Below are 22882 nucleotides of genomic sequence, written 5' to 3'. Positions count from 1 at the left end.
TATATCTTTTTATAAAGTACAGCAAACTGGCAGGTCCCAGGAAAAAATGAGGTAGAATTTTAAAGTAAGTACTTAACAATAGTCTTAAGACTTTTATACTTGACATATGTAGGTAGAGATTCTTGTTTTAGCATAAACATAATATCTTCATGTATTTGCTCTAAGATTTCATTCAATGAAATTTCAGTTGTTTTATTTTTATATCTAAATGATGTGTTTAAAGTTTAAAACTTTGTCAGATGTCTGAGTATTTATCATTAAACACTGACATTTTTCAAACTAATCCCTGCTTTTTATAGTTGTAAAAAAAATAATTCATCATATAATTACAAATTTTAAATTTGTGTTTTCTTTCTAAGTGCTGGCCAAGATATCCAAGGAACAAGTGTGATTGCAAATCTTCCATTTTTGATGCGACAGAATCCTGCTGAGACACTTCGGAGAGTCTTGCCGAAAGTTAGAGTAAGTTGGTGCAAAATAAGATTTGAATTTACCATTTTTTTCTAGTAGCATGTTACCATTTTCAGGATAAAATTTCAGAGCTTTTGATGGCTGATATTTTGTACCCGATCATTGAGTGGAGGAAGTGTTATGATATATACTTTGAATTATGATGAAAACACTTGGAAAATTAGCTGATAGAAATGGAGAAATCCAGGTCTTAAGTTGTAAAGATTTCTTTACTCGTTTTCTCATTAGAGACATTTTAATGGAGTTAACTTTTCAGTAGCTCACAAAAAAAACTTAGTCTTACAAAATCGTAGCTATGTTATTTGGTATTCTATTGACTTAAATCTGTATTAACAGTGTTTCTACACCATTGATAACATAATTTAACTGATATTCCTAATAATCACCCTGTGGTGACTGCTAAAGAATCGTCAAATAAAGATTGAATCGTGGCCCCACAATTTTAGTTTTATATTTCTTTTGTTTCTTCCTCAGTTCAATCAGAATTAGTTTTTTTGCTTTAAGCAAAAATATTTGATTAAAACATTCTTTCCTCTGACTATTATATACTGATTATTAATATAAAATAGTAACTATTTAATACATAATATTTATTGTTTATTTATAGCTATGTCAAGTGCTGTTCTTTGTAATAACTTGAATGAACAAAACATATAACAGCCTATGTGTCCTGAGGGAAATTACCTGCTAATGGGAATTAGGGAGGTTACACACTAATGGAGACTATGTTTACTAGTAATGAGTTTTGTATACTTTGTTCTGGTTTAATGTTTGGTTGTAATTTTTTCATACTTTTTAATAAATTTATATGTGTTTAAAATATAGTAATTATTAGTGTTTCCTTGGGTTTTATTATTAGGCATATATAGCATGGTTCTAGTTACTGTGATTTAGATCAGGGAGGTACCTGTTATTTTTACGAGATGCCCACATTTCCATGTAGGCAACATGAGTTTTTTTTTACTGGTTAAAATTGTGAATTGAGAAAATGTTTATTCTGGCATTGCACATGATTCAGAAGTGAATCAAGATTTTTCATATCTGTTTTCCCAGAAGTATGTCATGATTTCAATGGAAGTTAGTCTGTATAGTCCAGGGTTAATCTCACACTCAGCATCAGTGTTATTAACTAACCTAAGCTTGTTAGCATGACACCTGAAAATGCCAGTCAAGCCATAGTTGAATGGACCAGATGGTTAGGTCTTCTTGACTAAAGAGTTATTGTAGGTAAGTGAATTCGATTTAAAGCAAAAAAGTATCGAGCATACTATATACCCTATTGTTGAGCAGACTAACTCTGGTCCACACACAATATACCGAATTTCCAAGGTTCATAAAGCAGAATTAAAAGATGAAGGATAGAGAATAATGACCTTTATAGGTCTCTAAATTATTCTGAAAAAATCCTTTTGCTAGTGAGTTTACATAAATTCAATTAAATAATAGCTCCTAAAAAAATCTTAATTTCCTAGAAATGTATAAAGAATATTATACACTTTTATGTACAGCATATTTATACAAAGAATCCAGTACATCTGCTAAAACTATGTAACTGAGTTAAAGAAGATATAATTTTAATAAGCTTACAAGGTAATTAAAGTTAATCCATAATATAGAAGATTAACTGAATAAAGAGATATTAAGGAAAAGTATACCAAAGAATATATACTAAGAAAACCTTTATTTAGTGCTGAGTGATTTAATTCATTTCTTTTGTAACAACAAGCAGCCATTTATTTAGGACTATTATTTATCTTGTACTAAAAAAGATGCAAAAAATGTAGAAGTCTATCCTAGATTAAACTGCCTAAAGATTATGGAGACAAAGAACAAGCCTAGGAGAATATTAATTGTGTGCTTCTGACTTTGTTTTAAATGATGAAGAATTAAATAAAGGGGAAAGAGCTTATGGGGGCAACAAAAATGACTTTTATAGAGGGTTTAATACATAATGTAGACAGCTAAACATTTGAGCAACCCCATTTCAAATTATAAAACCCATATTATGTGCAAATCATTGTATTTGGATATTGTTAAGATTTTTGATATTCATAGTTATCACCTTCTTCATTTCTGCCTTGCATCTGTGAGTGCTTACTTTCAAGTGATAAAACCATGACAAAAATCTTACATAGCCACTTTATTCTCTTTTGCCATAGCTGTAATTTCTTAGTTTTATAAGAAAGCAATCTTGTATTGCAGGGTGAGCATTTAGTAATAATGGCATTCTCATTAATTCATAAATATTTACTGAGTACCTCCTATGTGTCAGACACTGTTTTAAGAACTGAGAAAATAGAGGGTGAACAAAACAGAACTTGCCCTCAAGGAGGTTATTGTTCAGAGAAGGGAAATAGACATAAAATAAGTGAGTGTAAAGAACAGGATTAAGTGATGGGGGACCTACTGCCTAGCGGGAGGTCAAGGAATGCCTCTTTGAGGAGATGAAAACTGAAGAAGCAGCAGCCATTCAGAGTCAGGAATGAGTGGTCCAGGCAGAGAGAGCAGGAGACAGCCCTAAAATGAAGACGCTTGGTAGAGTTAAAAGAGGCATTTATGGTTGGAATCCAGTGGGTAGGGGTGGCGGGGTGGGATTTGGAAAGAGGGTTAGAGAGATGGTTGGTGATAGAGCATGAAGGAGTTGTTTTTTCTTAGGACCGTGGGAAGCCATTGAAGGTTTTAAGTAGAGAAGTAACTTACCCCGTTTAGATTTACAATGATCATTTTGGTAATTGTGCGGAGAGTGGACTGGAGTGGGAGAATCAGGAAGCTACCGCACTAGTCCTAAGTAAGGCATTCGATGGTGGTTTGGATTAGGACAGCTCATTGGGACAGAGAGTAGGGACTATATTCGAGGTACCTTTTATGGAGGTAGAATGAACAAAACTTCGTAATGGATTAGATGTGGGTAGTGAGAGACGACTTTCAGATTTCTGGCTTGAGTGTCCATATGGTTCTGCTGGTGTTTAGTATCTTGGTTGAGAATTTATTAAATCTGTGGGGAAAAATAGTGTAAGTACCTCCCAATATGAAATTGTCTATGAATGGTTTACTTTTAGGGAGTTTAAAGATATGAACAACAAATATTTTATGTAAGAAACTAGTCAGTCCCAAGATTCTCACTACATTTATAACTAGTATAAATAGCTTTTAGAACTCACCTTCTACCTTATCTTTACCTTAAAGAACATAAGATAAAGGGAGGGTAGAGATTTTTCTGGACTTAATGTAAAATTTCACAAGTGATATTTTTATTTTTGTTTTTTTGTTTTATTGCATTTGTGTTTCAACCTTACAATAATGTATTAATTGAAAAATGTTTTTTAACTTCATTGCTATTTTCACTGTTTCAGAGATGAAGGAATTTAAGGTTAAGAATAAAATGGCAGAAAACAGTCAGGATTAGAATGGAGCTAATTCATAGTATATGTACAATTTACTGTCTAGATTTTACCCAAAGTGGCCAATGAATGATAATGCAATTAGATCACTCATTTTAAGGTTAAATTTAAATAAGAATCCAGGAAGGAAATATCTTGACCTCCAATCTAATTCTCTAGATATGGAGACACTTTTAAATATAGTTGTTATAATATATCCATATTATATAATTCAATCCTAGAGTATCTTTTGAAAAAGAAATACATTTTTTCCTGTGGTCTTTGTTGATTAAATTTGAATTCTCCACAATAAATTAAATTGAAATCTTAGATGTTAGATTTCAATATTTGACTTGAACTTCTGGTTATCCAGAAATGAAAGAATTTGACTGTCAGGATAAATGTCTAAAATACCATGGTTCTTCATAAAATTTAAAATGGTAATGATAAAATTACATCATATAACATCAGTGACTCCTTTATAATGAAGTACAAAAAAGTTTCTGCCTGTTAAGTTATTGAATCCTTTTAATTGTTTTTTCACTTATTTTGGGAACCCAAACATATGTTATAAAATTACATATAGAAAAGGTACAATACCAGGAACAGATAAAAATAACTATAGCTAACATTTGTTGAAGTCTTATTATGTGTCTGGCATTATACTCAGTCAAACATTTTATACATTTTGATTTCTTTGAATGCTCATAGCAGTTTTGTAAGGGTCACTTGATGGAGCAAGAAACTTAGTTGAGTAACTTAACCAAAGTCACAAAGCTAGCAAGTGGCATAATCAAGTTTGAACAGGAAGTCTGACTCCTATGCCCTCTGTCTTAACTGCTGTACATCCTTTTCATTAGCTGATCATGACTGTAGCAGATACATAATGTATAATTTTACTTCTGAAGCCTTAGTCATCTCTTGTCTGGTTACTACAACAGCTTCCTGAGTGATACTGATTTAGGGCTTAGTCCTCCAGAACTGTGAGAGAATAAGTTTCCGTTGTTGTAAGCTGCTCAGTTTATGGTAGTTTATATAGCAGCCACAGAAAACCAATACAAGTAATTACCCATTTCAGATAGAGTAAAACTCCTTATTGTGCCCTTAACCTGACCCCTTCTACTTTCTGATCTCATTACCTACTATTCTTTTCCCTTTCTTCCATAAGGGAAGAACCTTTGTTAGTCTGCTTTACTACTGTATTCCCAGAACCTAGAACTTGCCAACCTTTGCTTGGCAAATAATGGGCACTCAGAAATAATTGTAAAATGAGCAATGATGGAACTTAATATTCTGAGGTGGTAAATGTCCACCCAAAAGACCAATGACATATTGGTCTTATCCAGTAATGGCATTCTTAGATGAGAAGTAAAAACAGGATAATCAGTGCAGTGGTATAATGCTGATTTATGTTCACAGAGAGACTTTTATTTGGGAGCAGGAGAAAGATACATACAAGGGAAGGATAAAGGAGAAATAGTTAATCAATATGAAATTTGATCATTTGAGGTTAGTAGATATGGTCTACCAATCTTCTGATTCTGGAAAGATTCTTAGACTTGTATTAATTTTGTATGACTTTATCTTCATTTATGGAAATAATAGAAAAATATCATAAGTTTCTCTCAAAGTAATTATTTATAAGTGTTGAATATCTACTGAATATAGGTAGATTTAAAAAGTCTTGTTTTTAAGTATTTATAGAAAGTATTTATTGTGTAAATAAAGTTTTTGTGAATAAAAAGCTTAACTTTATTTACTTTTTAAATCCTATTTCAAGTGGCACAGGTATGTGGATAACCATCACTAATGTGAGGAGCACTTACTTTGTTTAGGCACTGTGCGTATTACTTCAGACACATTCTTTTAAACTTATAACAACTCCACATGATGTATTTATTTTCATTTTACAGTTGAGAAAATCTAGCTTTTAAAAACACTTAAAAAAGTGTTTGACTATGAAAATTTTAATGGGAGGTTTCTCAAAAGGAAGCATAAAACTCTAATTTATTCAGACGGTACACCAAGAACATAATCTTAACTAAAGGAGTTAAAGAGCATAAACAGATGATACAAATTGCTTTTTTCTTTAGTTTGCAATTTGAAAATACAAGTACCTGTCTTTATCTCTACATGTTTTCAAACTGAAGTTAAAAGTTAAATTCTGAGAAAAGCAAAAGGATTTTGTGAAAGCAACACATTTATATGTAAGAAGCAGAACATGAAGTTCCTGACACCCTATAGGTCATCAAAAGCCCACAATAGCGGAGGGTTCTTTACTGACAGGCTACACATTTAGAGACACTGATGTGAAGGAAGGTGAGGAGGAAAGTGAACTAATTCCTGCAATGTAAATTGATGGAAAACAATCAAGGTCAGAATTGACCGTAGTAGGAGATTTTATGTGCTAGGAAGCATAAATTTATATAACTATTTTTCTAGTTCATTAGAAAGTATTTATTTTTCTAGTTTACTAGAAAAAAAAAGAGGTAGTATTAACCAAAGGAATTAGAGAGTGTGAACATCAGATGATATAAGTTAGTGTTTATTTTGTGGTTTACAACTCAAAAATAAAATTACATTGACTTCAATGCATTTTGAAATATATGTTATGTCTTTTTATGTATATCTGTGTGTTTAAGGAAAAATTAGATTAATATCAGTAATTATTTTATAATAATAAGTAAATTTGATGGAAACACTTACTGGTATACAGTTTTTCTGGGCATATATAAAATATTCTGTTAGCTAATACTCCAAATAGACCGGGAAGTATTATCTTTCAGTATACTCTAGTAGAGACTAATATTCTCATATGTGCTTCTTAGTCATGCATTCATTTGTTATTTTTACCCTGCTTATAATAAAAATGAAATGGAACTTCTGAAATTCTTAATTAGAATATCTTTTCTATCTCTGATAATGGAACCCACTTGAATACTGTGTCTGACTTAAGACATTTGAGTGATATGAAGATCATTTATAGATATTTTTATTCTCCTTGCAGAAATATAAAATTATAAAGAAAATATTCACATATTCCATTGACATAAAGGTCTATAATGTTTGATTAAAATTTTATGGATTAGCTAACCTTTTGGCATTGGTGAACTAAATACTCTAGAAAATTTATCCGAATCAGAACATTGAGAAACTCTAGGTAAAGTACAATAAGCATTCTTTTAAATGTATAGTTAAGCGTGTAAGGGAGTAAGGAATATTCCTTACTCAAAAACAAAGAAATCAGTCCCATTTTTACTTAGGATGTGTACAAGAAAACATCACTCCCTTTCTAATAACAATGGGTTATTCAAAAAAATCCATTCAATCATAACTTGTCATGATCCCCTCAGAGGTGGTTACAAGGCAACCAAGTAAACTGAATTCAAAAGGACAGCAGTCCTGCTGAAGAAGGGTTGGACACAGGGACACTGACTTTTGACAGAGAATAAGGGGAAGAAGGGGTCACCATAAAAAGTTTGTTAGAACAAAAACATTAGCTACACTGTGACAAGTTTTTAAAGGTTAACTGGGGGCTAGCATATCAGTTTAGAATGACTCGTGGCTCCAGACACAAGGGAACTTTGCACTCACTTGCAGGCTCTTTTCTAAAGGTTCCCCTGCCTTGGGGAACAGGGCAGGAGACTGGAGAGAGTCACCCTTGCTGATGTGGGTGTGGTGACGATTGCCCACTTCCTCAGAATGACATGTAAGGATATATAGGTTATTTCCCCAGAGAGATAGAAGCTACGAAACAACCAAATGAAAATGGTAGAAATAAAAAGGATGATATTGGAAATGATACATTGTTTCATGGACTTATTAGCAGTTTAGACACAGCTGTGAAAAGAATCAGTGAACTTGAAGGTAGAAATCATCCAAACTGAACACAAAGGGAAAAAAGGAAAAAAACAGAGCATCAGATAACTTTGAGACAAAGTAAAGTGATCTAATATATGTGCTATTGGAGTCTCAGAATGAAAAAATGAGAGCAGGGAAGATGGACTACTTGGAGAAATAATGGCCAAAACTTTTCTGGAATCAATGAATGATAACAAACCAAAGATCCAAGAAGCTCAAAGGATTCCAAGCAGAATAAATATATACATACATACACCCCCTAGGCACATCATGGTCAAAGTGCTGAAAGGAACAAAGGTGAGAATAAAGTAGTCTTCTAGTTGGAAACCATGCAGACTAAAGGCTGATGGAATGTCATATTAGAAGTACTAAACACAAAAAGTACAAAAATAAATAAATAAACAAACTCAACAAGATATCTATACTCAGTGAAAATATCTTTCAAGGATGAAGGCAAAATACTGTTTTGTTTCTTAGACAAACAGAAATTGAAAGAATTCTTTATACCAGATTTATACTATAAAAAATGGTAAGGCAAGTTCTCTAGGCAGAAGTAATGTGATACCAGAAGGAAACTGGATTTACATGAAGAAATGAAGAACACCATAAATGGTAAAAATTGGCATAAATGTAAGTGAAATAATAATTTTACACAAATTCTTCTAGAACATAGAGGAAGAAGTAAGAATAAATCATCCTATGAGGTTTTCATTATCCTAATAGGCCAGTGAAACATAGACATTACAAAAAAGCTATAGTTACATATCCTTCATGAGCTTAGATGCAAACATCTGAAAAACAGCAAATCAAATCCAGCAATATATAAAAAGGATAATACATCATGAACAATTGGAGTTTGTCTCAAGAATTTAGGATTGGTTCAAAATTAAAAAACTAATCAGTATAAATTGTCCTATGAACAAACTAAAAAAACAAAGACAACAACAAAATAATCCACCACCATCTGATCATCTCAATAGATTTAGAAAAAGTATTTGACAAAATCTAACAATCATTCCTAAGAAACCCCCCCCAGGAAACTAGGGGTAGACTTCCTGTGTGAATAACCTATATTTGACATCATATTTAAAGGTGAAAAACTGAATGCTTTCCCATAAGATCAGGAATAAACCAAGAGTGTCCACTCTTACCATGTTTGTTCAACACTGTACTGGACATTTTGGCCAGTGCAGTAGCGCAACAAAAAGGCATGAAAGATATTCACATTGGCAGAGAAAGAAGCAAAACTGCCTTTTTTTTGGGTCACAAAACATTTTCATCTAAGATGGAATCTACAAAAGAAAAATATTAGAACTATTAAGTGAATATAGAAATTAGGATGTAAGATCAATACACAAATCAATTGTATTTCTCCATACTAGCAACAAATAATTGGAAATTGAAGTTTTTCTCAAACTACCACACTAGCATTAAAGTCTGTAATACATAGGGATCAATCTGATAAATTATATGGAAGACCTGTATGCTGAAAACTAGAACATTGAGGAGAGAAATAACATGAAAACTAAGTGAATGGAAAGATACACCATCTTTATGGATCAGAAGACTCAATATTGTTAAGATGTCAGTTTTCTCCAATCTATATGTTTAATGCAAAATAGTAAGAACTCCAAAGAATTCATTGTTTTTTTGGGGGGGGGATGGGAGTAGGAGATGATGAGCTAATTCTAAAATTCATATGAGAATACAAAGGACAAAGAATTGACAAAATAACTTTGAAAAAGTGAAAGTTGATGGGCTTTTACTCCCTGATTTTGTGACATAATATACAGCTATAGCAATTACGACTGTATTATTTATATAAAGACATATCAGTTAAGGCTGTGATACCTGTACAAAGGCATATGTAAAGAAAAAAACCCTCACATACATTGCCAGTTGATTCCAACACAGGTGCATAGGCAATTCAGTGTAGAGGATAGTCTTTTCAACAAATGGTGTTGGGTTGGTTGGGGAAAAAGTCCATGTCTTGTACTGTATACAAAAATTAAAATAGATCACAAACCTAAATGTTAAAAACTAAAATTGCAAAAACTTCTAGAAGAAAACATAAGAGAAAATCTTTGTAACCTTGGGTTAGGCAAAGTTTTCTTACATATGACACTTAATAGCATGATCCATAGAAAAAAATTTTGTTAAGTTTGACCTTGTGAAAACTAAAGCTTCTTTTCAGAAGATACTGTTACGAGAATGAAAAAGACAGTCATAGAATGGGAGAAAATATTTACAAGTCACATATCTGATAACAAACATGTTAAAAAAACACCCTCTCAAAACTCAGTAAGAACACACCCAATTTTTAAAAATGGGCAAAAAATTTGAGACAATACAAAGCCAGAGAAGATCTGTGGGTGGCCAATAAGCATAAGAAAAGATGCTCAATATCATTAGTCATTAGATACACATGAATAAATCTATGTATCTGTTAGAATAGGTGTGCTTATAAAAACTGACCATTATCTTTTCACACATTTTCCATATATGCTTCTGCCTAATATTCTCTCTGCTCCCCTTCTGGGACTTCAATTTCACATATGTTAGACCTTTTCATAGTTATCTCCTATGGCTTTTACCTTCTTTTCCATCCTTTTCTCTTTGTGATTCATTCTGAGTGTTTTATCCTGACCCATATTCCAGTTCACTAGTTCATCTGTGTCTAATCTGATTTTGATTATTATATTTATCTGGTTTGGAATTTCTTTTTAGCTCTTTTAAAAATCTGCCACACCCTTTTTAAAAAAACATTCCTTAGAATTTTCTGTCAAAATTCTAAATTGTATCTTTCATCTTCTTGAACAGGGTTATGTATCAGGTAACACGGACAGTTGGGGGTCCTTTTGGTGTGTTTCTATTTTCTGTTGCTCATTTCTATTTTCTGGTATTTCTCATTCATAGTATTTCATCATGTGCTTGGATGTTACTAATTGTGTGTTTGATATTATATTTGATCAATTATTTGTACAAATAGTTTGATGCCTAGAATGGTATCTTCTAGAAAGGAGTATGTTTTCTTCTAGCGACTACTTAACTGCACTAACAATAAAGTCTCACTCAATTCAGGTATTAGATGATTTTAAGCTAGGATGCTCTCCCTGCAAAGGCCAGTTTGCTTCAGGATTATCCTTATCCTATCCAAGGGGGGTTTACCAGGGCTTTTGCAAATAGAAAAAAAAAATCTCTTAAACTCTCAGCCTCTCAGGAACCTTTTCTATAATCAGCAAATGGCCCCAGGGGAAAAACAGGCTGCAGATTACATGTTCACTTGTTTGAAATTACATTGTCTCTTAGATTTTGGGTAAGAGATGGGTAATGGATGGATAAATTTGTTAGTTTCCATATGCATTTATAGAGGATTTTTATATTTTGCCCAGGTTCTAAATAATCTTCATCAGGAGAGCTGATCATAATTACTTAGTCTGCCACTACTGAAAGAAGAAACTCCCTTTCATTTTTTCCTTGATTTACTGTCAGAATGATATTAACCCAAAATGTTTCTGTTTGTATACCTGCATGTACCCCTCTGCCACACCCTGTCATCACCCTTACCCCTACACAGACCCATTGATTGCTTTCTAATGATGTGTTAGGAATTATCCAGAACTCAAAATTAAATACTCTGTCAAAACACTTGTGATGGATGTTTTTATGTTTTATTTAAACTTTGAATTCTCCAACACCTTCATTTTGTTGGGGTGACATTATGTTTAGAGTAGCAGATCTCCACTTTTGGTCTGTTTTTTCTGTGGACAATCTTCCCACACCCAAGCCTTCGAATATCATCTATATGAATTCTAGTTATTCTATAGAAATTCTCTCATTTATAGCAGACCTTTCAGAGTATCAGATCTGTATACGCAATTCCCTGTTGGAAGTCTTAATTGGGTACCTCAGAGGCATCTCAAAGTTAACACTTCCAAAACTGAGCCCCTGGCATTTCCCCTCCGCACCTTGGTTTCCTCCAGTGTCCCCTCTCCTAGTGGGTGACACCATTATCCACCTGGTTTTTGGGAGTGGTCCTTGATGCCATGTGTTTTTATTACTTGCTACAGTCTTTATGTTACACCTTTAGTATTTCTTGAATCCCTCCACCTCTCTCCAAACACACTACCTCCACCCTAGTCCAAGCTGCTATGGGGGTTTTCCCAGATAAAGGTAATAGCTTGCCAAGTGATCCTCACCCCTTACCTTCCTCCCATTGTATGCTTCCTCACTACTTTCTGGTTCATTTTCATCTTTATAGTTTGCATGACATTTCAAAGCATTTAGGACTATGGTCTGAATATTCTCTTGCTTAATCATCTAAGGCCCTACATATTTTGGGCTCCATCTTTTTCACTAGCCTCAGCCCCTCCTCTTACTCTGTGCTCTAGGCACACTAACCTTATTCTAGTTTCTGAATCTGTTGTACTCTTTCTTATCAGTGCAGGCACTGACTTCTTTCTCTTCTTATTTTCCCACCTGTCTTTATCCCAACTTTCATCTGGTTATTTCTCCTTTACATGAGCCAGTTGTCACTTCTTGGTGATCTCCTCTCTTTAGAAGAGATCAGGTCCCCTGTTAGATGTTCTTAAGCCATTTCTTCCTTCTCATCCTTAGCTCTTATCACAGTTTTAATTACAGTATCAACAGGTACATTGCTAGGTCTCCAGCATCTAATCCGGCACAGTGCCCTAAATGTAATTGAATAAATATTTGTTGAATGTTTGACTGTACATAAGCAACAGAAGTCCCTCAAAGGCAGGGAAATTGTTTTTGACTTTTCTCCAGAACTCTTAATATGGTGCTGGTACTTAGATAGTTATGAATGATAGTTATAATATCAGAATCAGATTTTCACTGGGCTACTATACAGAAAGATTAGGGTAGAAAGGAAAAGCACTATAAGTGACTAGAAAGCAAGCCCTGTTTCCACTTGCTTATAGAAATAATGCCATCCTTTCCCATGTTGCTTCCCCCCCACCACCAGAAAACACTTCATAGTTTTTTCAAAAAACATTGAATTAAATATGGCTACAATGGATCATTGAAATGGTTACTTACAGCTACTGTATCCACTAAACTGATATTTCTTTGATATTTATTATATGTAAAAATTACTTGGCAGTGTAGACCAACTATAATTCAGTTCCAAAACCATTATCTTGAAGTATCTAGTTTTGCTCTCTTCCTGATTTTGCATGGCAGAATAGTTCACTGCACATTTACTGCAGTCACATGATGGTTACTGCTGGTATTGGTATTTCCTTTAGAGAAAGAGATCTTTGGAATGTTTTTATGTGTACCTCCTCATGAACCTTGCTAATCACTGAAATGCAAATTTAAAGCAGGCTAGAGACCACCCTTTTATTCCGGTGACTCTCACCACTTTGTTCTCCCTTCTCCCTCTCGGATTTTGATTCTCATTGCTCTCAGCTATTTCTTCACCCTTTATTTTAGTGGGGAGTGTGGCAGTCAGTGGTAGGGAAGAGAATGAGCTGTCATGGGTGTTAAAGGTATGTTAGAGTTAGCATGTTCCAATTACTCTATTTAACTCAGTTTTAAAGTCTTTAAAAAATATTATAATTTTATAGTGAAAAGAGCTGTTTACTGTCACTAAGAATTCCCACATTTATGACTCTCAAGACCCCACATATTTTATGTCCTAGGTCTTCAATATTTGAATATTTAAATCCCCATTATTTTCAAAATAATCAGTGATACTGTCTAAAAAATATACAAAGACACATTGTAATTTTAGGGCTCCTTTACTTTGGAACCAGCACTATGTATGGTAAATGTGTTCATCAGTTTTATTCAGTAAATTTATTTTCCAAGTGTGTGAATCCAAAATACTTGTTTTGGGATGAGCTGCTGATTCATTTAGTGCTTCTCTGTATTGTGTATCATAAAGAGAAAGGGCTTCTTGATGCATATAATGTGGGTTATTGGACGCAGAGCAGTTTCCCTCTGCAAGGACTGTATTGTGTTGTTTTATAAGATGCTTTCTTGCACCGTTCATGCAAACTAAAGAATGATTTAAAACACAGAATTGTGCAGTACATTTTCCTTCCTTGAGTGGGAACAGTTTTTTAAATTTGGTAGTATACCATTATCTCATTTATGAAATATCTCATTTCACTTTTGAGGAATTCAAGTTGGAATGCCAGCCATACAATAGGTAACTGGCATTAAGGCTTGCACTTAAGCAATAGAGGAATTTACTTTTCAGTGTCTTCCAAGGTCCATGAGGATGCGTACTTATTTACCCAGAGAGTATGGATCTCACTGTGTTTGTCCAGAGGGTGTGACTCTGTGGAGGAAAACACTTACTGGTAAGTATCAAACTCCTACTGTGTTATGTTTCAGAAAAATATGTTTAGAAATCAATTGAATTTTAGCAGTGATAAAATCTCTTAGTCTGTGCTGGTTTCTTAACAGTGGACAGTCCCAGATGTTGAAGTCAGCACAAGAGAAAAAACCAAATCCTGATAAGACTTGAGGATTTTTCGAAAATTAAATGCAAAATAGTTGGGGCAAATGTTGCTGCCGGAGTCAAGACTAAATAATACAGTAAGAAGATATGAAGTTGGAGAGCTTCTCATGTTCTTCTTTTGCATAAAGTTTGCATATGTATAAGAACCAGGACTTTAATGACTTTAAGAGGGGGCAGAATTACATCACTTGGAAGTTAAAACAGCAGACTCATGTGAACTGGAATGTGTATGTGTGGCCCTCACAATTTATTTTAATATATCTTTGCAAAATACTTTCTGTTTCTAAATAAAAGCTGTGCCTTCTGAAACCTGTCAGTGATGTACTGGCCACATCAAATCTCTTAAAAATGTTTTCCAAATTGTTAGTGTGGAACAAATGTTTGTTTTGGAAACAGTAAAACAAGGGAACGTGGGAGGGCTGATTTGAGAGACCAATTGCTATATGCCCTACTATTCCTTCTCTTTTTCTTTCAGTCAAGAACTTTAAGACACTTAATTGACTATTGGTTGAAAAAAATTTGTGAAATAACATTTGTGAATGTGATACAAAAGTTTCAAACAAACAAAACAAAAATCAGGCACCCTAATGTGTGATAGGTTGTTTGGGAATTAACTATACCACATAAACATTGCCACAGTAAAGCCACTGCCAAATCTCCCACACTACCACATGAAGGCTTAAGCTATGCCTAAATAAGTGATGATTTAAGCCATGCTTTAAGAAGTGATGAATAGAAGAATCTGTGAAGAATTCAGTGCTTTGCTTTGGCCTTAGGCAGACAAGGGTAACATCTTAGAGCGACCAATTACTAGCTCACCAGCCTTCAGTAAAATAATTGATGGCTCTGAGTCTGTTTCTTCAGCTTTAGAATGACATGTTTTCTTATAGTGTGATGACTGGCAGTGGTCCCACCATATGAATCAAGGAGTCTGAGTACATGGTCTAAATCATGGTTACAGAGATTCCGGGGAAGAAGATGGCAGGAACATCTCCTTACTGACATGATAGAGGGGAGTATTAAGAATGCATTTCTATGGGATCCATTTTTGCTTTCTTTGTGTCTAATTCTACCGATTCCCAATCCTTTACCTCAAAGTCTCTTGAGGCAACATTTTAGGAGATGTGGGAAGTGTGTGTGAAGGCAGAAAGCATCAAGAGCAGAAAGTTTAGGTGAAAGGGTAAGAGCTATTCGGTCATTCAGTCAGCCCTTCCTTACTGAATGCCTACTGTGTGATAGCAGGTGGAGGTGCAGTAGTGAATAAAGCAGACCAATATCCTTGCAGTCGTGAAGCTTATGTTCTAGGCCTGGGAGAAGGACCACAAACAAGTGGATGTGTTGCTTGTTGGATGATGGAGTAACAAACCTGTGCAGGGTGTGGTGAGTGGTCTTCAGTTTGAAGTAGGGCCTTCAGGGGGTGCTCATTGAAGAGGTAGTGCTTGAGTAGAAAATGGAGAGAGGTCAGGGGGCCAACCAGCCGAAACCTGGGAAAAGGGGGAGTTACAGATCTTATAAGTCATTAGAATGGTTTTCTTTGTCCTTTGGCATGGAAAGCCATTGGACAGGTGTGAGCAGAAAAGTGACATGATCTGACTTCTTTTTGTAAGAATCTCTCCGGATGCTGCAGAGACAATGGATAGTAGAGGGACAGTCATGGAATCAGGGACGAGTGAGTAGGTCACTGAAATACTTCAGCTGGAGATGGCGGCTTGGATCAGGGTGCTAGTGGCAGAAGTGACAGGCGGTCAGATTCTGGATTCTGGATCAGGATCCATCATTCGTTTGATTGTGGTGAGTGAGGGACTGAAAGGAGTTAAGGATGACCCCAGAGTTCTTGAGTTGACAGCTGGAGGAGCAGAGTTGTCATTTCTTGTTTATGGAGATGAAGATCGGAGGAGGAGCAGGTTAGGGGGAGATATCAGTTCAGGTGTGGACAAGATGAGATTCCTACTTGAAAGCCTAATGTAGAGAGGAGACAGCTGGGTGTGCAGTGGTCGTTACTTAAATGCTGAGTTTGCACAAGTTTTCACAAGTTGGTAAGTCACAGAAGTTCTCTTGAAATGATTTAAATCTCTACAAATATGGTATATTTATATTTTATATATTATAATTTATATTTTATATGTTAGGAAATAATATAGAAAGATTAATTTTCTTGAGATCATAGATATGAAACTTTGTTTTATGACCACAAGTTCCACATTGTTCTACTAACTTTACTATATTTGTTATAAAATAGGCATTCAAGGGAAAAATCCCATAATTGCCATAATTGATTAAACAGAGCAATACTTTTAGTTATCTTTACAGTATACTCTCTCTCTCTCTCTCTTTCTCTCTGTCTCTCTTAGAGAAGAAGTATAGGTAATATCTTTGATGAGGTTTATACGAAAGATTTTTTTTTTGACTTCTTGATGTGTTGCAAACTCATATTCCCATGTTGGCTTTAATTTTGAATATACCTTAAAAAAATTTAAAAAGTGGTGAGTGGACATGACTTAATATAATTAATTAAAAAATATACTCTTGTATTTAAAAAATTACTTTAAAAATAGTTTACTTCATGGTAGTTTATGTTCTTGTCAGTAGTTTAAAGGGAAAAATACATTTGCACAATCTTAATGTATTCCTTTTTTCTAGTAGAATGTTTAATGTTTATTTTTTGAAGCAGAAATACAAGTAATGAAAATACACGTGATTGTTTGAACTTTGATATTATTGTTCTAGGTATAAAGGCAAATTGTACAATACATAGCAAAACAGAAATCGAAATCTATCAAAATGCCCATCCTATTTAAAGATTTATATATTTTTATAATTTTTATTCAATAAAGCAAAGGAATGTTATTTTATTTTATACATTTCTAAGACATTTAAGCTTCATGTGGTTTAATGAGTTAAACAACCAGGAGCAGATTAATAGTTTTCTTAAATAAAGTAATAAGAGGAAGCACATACCCTTAAAGGTCATGTATATTTATTTTGTGGAATATGGTTGTGTTTGGTTTTTGTAACCTTGGATTTATAAAAAATTTTCTGATCTCTCATCTCTGTAATAGCGAACTCTTTATGATTATACAGGAAGTCCTGCATGTTGCAGGAGTGGAAATGCAGTTAGCGGCTGCGGTGTCCTTTTTGACCATTCTTCAGGAAGAATCAGTGTCAATTCATACCTATGCCCACTCCTTTCTCCAAGTCATTCTACTGCATCTGGAGCACAGGGACACAGGTCAGGGGCCGGGCATGCGTAATTACATACTTACTTATTGTTTCTTGTATGTGGCCGTGAGTTTACTTGAATCTTGTTAGACTGAGGAGGGGTAACTGAATGAGGCCATGCTGCCCAAGAGTTGACTTAACATAGCCATTGCTGTTTACTTACATAACCCACAAAATTCAGTATCAGTATCCTTGAAAGCTGGGGGTGCATTGGTTCATCTTATGATTTATACTACTTCTTTGATTTAAAAAATTTTACATTTATACTTACAGTGTTATTGTACAGCAAAGATTGCACACTTTAGGTTAAAGATATCTCCAAATATTTTTAAAGTATAAATGTTTTCTGGATGTTGGCTAAGACAAAAACTAGAGGAACTTCTTACAATAGTAATAAAAACAATTATTCCCATTTATCATGAAATACTATTGTAACTGGCTAAGTTGAAACTAAATTTGTAAGTGAGACGTTTAACTTTGCATGTTTTATCTGTCAATCAGGTGTCAGCAATGCATGGCTGGAAACTCTTCTATCTGTAATAGAAGTATTGCCCAAAGAAACCCTAAGACATGAGGTAATACCTTTTTTTTTTTTTTTTGGTAAATAATAATAAATAAGTAGCTCTAAGGTTTTTAAGATTTTTGACAGAAAAATGGTGTTGAAAAAAAGAATAAAGTTAGTTTTTACTCTCAAAGCAACACAAGTTCATTATAGGAAATTTGAGTATTCAGAAAATAATAGGAAGATAAATCATGATTCTGCAGTTGGCCACTTTTAACATTCTATTTTCATTTCAGATTTTTTTCTCTACATATGGTTGTTATTAGCCATATTATCGATCATACTGAATTTATATATGGTTTTTCATTTTGCATTGTTTTTCTACGTTATTTTAAAGTAATTTGGTGGTAGCTACAAAATATTTTACTTGTTCAACATTTAAGCCTGTTTTTGGTAGTTTAATATCAAAATGAGAAATGAATGAACATCTTTATAGAGCTTTTCTTGTTCTTCAGATAATTTATGATGGCTAGAATCAGATATTCCACTTGTCTATAGCCTTTTATCTTAACTATATCTTCCAAAAAGTTGGAATTACTGGGTCAGAGGACATTGATATTCTTAAGGCTCTCAACCAGCAATTTGTGAAAATGATCTTCCCTGGACTTGTATCAGCAATAGCATTCCACTTCAATTTGATGGGCCAAAAATGGAATTACATTTTAATTGAAATTTTTAAATTATTCTCTTGAATATTTTCTCACATATTTGCATCAGTTCTCTGTTCTTTTGGAATTATCTGCTCATGTCTTTTGGTCACCTTTATATATACTATTTATCTATCAAGGTTGCCAATCCTTTGTTATGTTTATTGCAAGCATTGTTACCAATGTGTTGTTTGCTTTTTAGTTTTAAACAGTGTTCAATATCCTTTTCTCTAAAAGTTTTAGTAAATTAACATGTGCGAACAGGAAAATTAGAAAGGAAATTTGTTTCTCTAGTGAAGTCATTCTTTGAATGTCATTTCTATGTTTCTTTTTTCATTCTTTGAATGTCATGTCTATATGTTTCTTTTCAAACGTGTCATAGTTGAAAAAACACTTACCTGCCAGTGAAATGTCCTTTATTGATTTTATGAAGCATGTTTGTCCTTTCTTTGCTCTCAGGCAGTCTATGGTCCTATCTCAATGCCAAAATATTTGCTAGAAAATGGGAAGATTTACCCACTTAGGAGGATATTTGTGTACTTGATGTCGAACATCTAGATGATTATACACATTGAAATGTTGAATGTGATGTTGACGTGTGTTATTTATCTATTTTGAAGAGTGATATGTAGTAGAATGCAGTTTTTACTCTAGAATGTCATATATTATTTAACATGGGATATTTAAGATTTAAAATAAGTATTTTATTTCAAATCTTCGAGTTTTAAATTATATTTATTACTATGCAGTCAGTAATTCTAGCTACCTTGTTGAGAGGAGAAGCCATTTTGACCCTTTTATTAGAGTCATGGGATTTTAGAACTTGGAAGGATATTACTAATATCCTTCTAATTTCCATTTTAAATAGATGAGAAATAGCAAAATTAATCTGACAGATTTAAGAGTGGGGGCCAGGATCAGGATATTATCTTCATAGTTCTTTGCCGTCTATTGTGCTGTTGAGGTTTTTTGAGTGCTCATCATATACATAATAATATCAGCCTTGGGTTATTTTATTCCAGCGGCAGAATTACTTAACAGAATTTGTTTGAAGCTATAATGTTTTACATCCCTTTAGGATAAATGTAAAAATTTAGTCTATATGGAATAAAAATGAATTTCAGAGTATCTGGTAATTAATTTGCTCTTTTGTTTTGAAAATGTATATTTTACAATTATACTTTCTGCATATAGATGATCTGCATACAGCTCATTACAGAACTCACCATAAGCTTTAATTCAGTTTTTCTATGCTTGCTTGTTTTTAATTATATAATTCATCATCTTTACCTTAATAACCCAGAAGACAAACAAGGTGATACAAGTTATAAACAACCATATACCTTAAATTATAAATCAGTTACTTTAAAATTATTTAGAACATTAACATATCCCTTAAAGAAAGAAAATAGCTGACCTTAATGACAAGGATGTACAAAACTGTGTGAATTTGTTGTCTAAATCTTTTCTTTTTAGATTTTGAATCCACTTGTTTCCAAGGCACAGCTTTCCCAAACAGTCCAGTCTCGTTTAGTTAGTTGTAAAATTTTAGGAAAATTGACCAACAAATTTGATGCTCATACGTGAGTATTTGTATATAATTTTTTGTCTGTTTCAATTAACTTGATTGAAAATGTATAATGACTATGATTAGCAGTTATATTAGATTTGTTTTATTCAATACTGCATACAAGTTTAGTTGTTTTAACTTTATAGGTTTCTCAGAGCTCTACTTATTCAGATGCATTTCTTTTTGAATTTGTGGCTCTTCAAAATCAACAAGGTTAACTTTTTTTCTGTTTCCGATCTTAGTCTTCTCTGTCACATACCTACTGTAGTTTTGAGGATGAAATGATATCACCCTACAGATTTCAAAAATTTGCAAACATAGTATAAAGATAGACTCTCTGGTTTCTTCCATTGTTATTAATTCCTTCTTTTGAATAATTTATCTTACTTTGCAATTTCATAGAAAATGTTTAGAATTCATATGCTGCCCTCTACCCAGATGATAAATACCAAATAGAAAGAATGGAATATTGTGAATTATGACATAAGAGCAAAATAAAAATTGAAGAATATTAAGTTGATGGCTAGAATCAGATATTCCACTTGTCTATAGCCTTTTATCTTAGCTAAGAGGTTTAACTGCCAATCAAAATTAACCATTATTTTAAAAAGACCCACTTATGTGTATAATTTACAGGTAGCAGATGATAACATCCAAATGTATTGACATATTCAAAGTACATTGAAAACTATAAAGCTTTATATTAAAGTATATGTGTTATTATTAAACTTAAGATTTTGGTGATAATTGTTTGAAGATATTAATTATTCTAGAACACTCACCCTTTTTCATGTTTCTTTCTTCCCCTCCTAAGCATTAAAAGAGAAATACTTCCCCTGGTAAAATCATTCTGTCAAGATGTAGAATATGAAGTTCGATCTTGTATGTGTCGGCAATTAGAAAACATAGCTCAAGGCATTGGGTAAGTATATGGTCAATTTCTCATGTTGTGTTCTTATTTCTGGATTGTCAGATATACATATCTTCTTCCTGTATCCCTTGAAAGCATGTTGTTAAAGGGCTAAACTTTATTTGATCTTAAAATGATTATAACAACATGTATGTCCTGATTTGTCTGGATTAAAAGAGATAAAAGTGAAGATGTTTAGCATGGAGTAGTCATTCAATTAATGCCATTTTTTCCCTCCTCACTTGACATTACTTAGTTGTCACCTCAAATGCCTAGATTCAGAAAGGGAAAGTGTCCCATGTAAACCGTGCTTGGACTACAGCTGTAGCATTTCTTTTGTCTGGTAGCTGTATTACTGGGTCATTTCAGATAGAATGAACTCAGTGGAAGTCTTTCTCCGTCTCTTGTGCAACTCTGCCTCCACTATCTGCTTTGTTGCTCTCTTTGTCTTTTGTGTAAAGCTCAGGAAGGAGAGGCATAGAGCAGACAGGGTCCTCTCTTCATCTATAAAAATTGATCTCATGTCAAGATATGATATGAAAGGAAGTTTTATCTAAAAACCATTTTGGGAAATTGTTCTTTTTTTTTTTGAGATCCTAAATTTGTACAAAAAACATTAGAACCTCAGCGCTAAGGTCAGAAAAGAAAAACATACTTTTGAAAAAGTCGGTGAAACTTTTAATTCTGGTAACATGGCAAATAAGATAACCTGACAATCCCCTAATTACAATATCTGACAAAATTCAACATTCATTCATGATAAAAACCCTCAGGAAACTAGGGGTGGAGAGAATTTCCTCAATCTGATACAGGGCATTTAGGAAAAACCTATAGCTAGCGTTATACTTAATGGTACATATTGACTGCTTCCCCTCTCAAGTAAGAACTAGGCAAGGATAGTTTTCATCACTTCTGTTCTACACTCTACAGTAGGTTCTAGCTAGTAAAATAAGGCAAGAAAACAAAAACCTAAAAGGTCTAAAAATCTGAAAGGAAGAAGTAAAATGATTTCTATTTGTAGGTGATATCACTGTTTACATAGAAAATCATCAGTGATTTATGAAACAACTACTAGAATTAATAAATGAATTTAAGGATACAAGGTCAATATACAAAAGTCAACTGTGTTTTTCTATACTGGGAGAAGATATTTAGAAAATGAAAAATTTTAATTTCCATTTATAATGAACTTAACAAAAGATGTGGAAGACCTCAACACTGAAAAACTACAGAACAGTATTAAGAGTAATTTAAAAAAACAAAGAGGTATACAGCATATTCATGGATTGAAAGTTTGAAAATTGTGAATGTTAAAATGTCAATTCTCCCCAAATTGATCTAGCCATTCACTGCAATCTCAACCAAAATTGTAGAAAACGTGATTTTAAAATTTATATGGAAATAAAAAATGACCTAGATTGCTTTGGCTATTCTAAAAAAAAAGACAGAGACCTTACATTACTTGTTTCAAGACTTACAATAAAATTGCAATAATCAAAAGAATGTAATGTTAATGAAAATATAGATGTATAGATCACTGGAACAGAAGAGAGGGTCTGGAAATAGACCCACACAATTATGGCCAATTCATTTTCAATTGAAAGCCAAAACAATTAAATGAGGAGAGGAAGGTCTTTTTCAAAAGGCTGTGTTGGAATAATGAGTCATTCATAAGAGAAAAGAAATGAATATGGACTCTCACACCTTAAATAAAAACTAGAAACCTATCATAGGCCTAAATATAAAAGCTAAGACTATAAAGCTCCTTG

The 22882-nt window shown here is 33.4% G+C and overlaps 1 protein-coding gene across 2 annotated transcripts in view; it reads left to right on the top strand.

Moving 5' to 3' along the window:
- PPP4R4 (protein phosphatase 4 regulatory subunit 4) overlaps nt 1-22882 on the top strand; it is a 181529-nt gene that overhangs the window by 41645 nt on the left and 117002 nt on the right. For both annotated transcript variants that reach the window (XM_057488175.1, XM_036882001.2), the window contains exons 3-7: nt 360-462; nt 17287-17434; nt 17926-17999; nt 20110-20216; nt 21018-21125. In XM_057488175.1, the coding sequence (XP_057344158.1) occupies nt 360-462; nt 17287-17434; nt 17926-17999; nt 20110-20216; nt 21018-21125 (540 nt within the window). The remainder of the gene's footprint in view (nt 1-359; nt 463-17286; nt 17435-17925; nt 18000-20109; nt 20217-21017; nt 21126-22882) is intronic.

Source organism: Manis pentadactyla, chromosome 11 (genome assembly GCF_030020395.1).
Source record: "Manis pentadactyla isolate mManPen7 chromosome 11, mManPen7.hap1, whole genome shotgun sequence".
Taxonomy (NCBI): Eukaryota; Metazoa; Chordata; class Mammalia; order Pholidota; family Manidae; genus Manis; species Manis pentadactyla.
The sequence above is the reverse complement of the archived record's forward strand: the minus strand, read 5'-3'. Positions and strand labels throughout refer to the sequence as shown.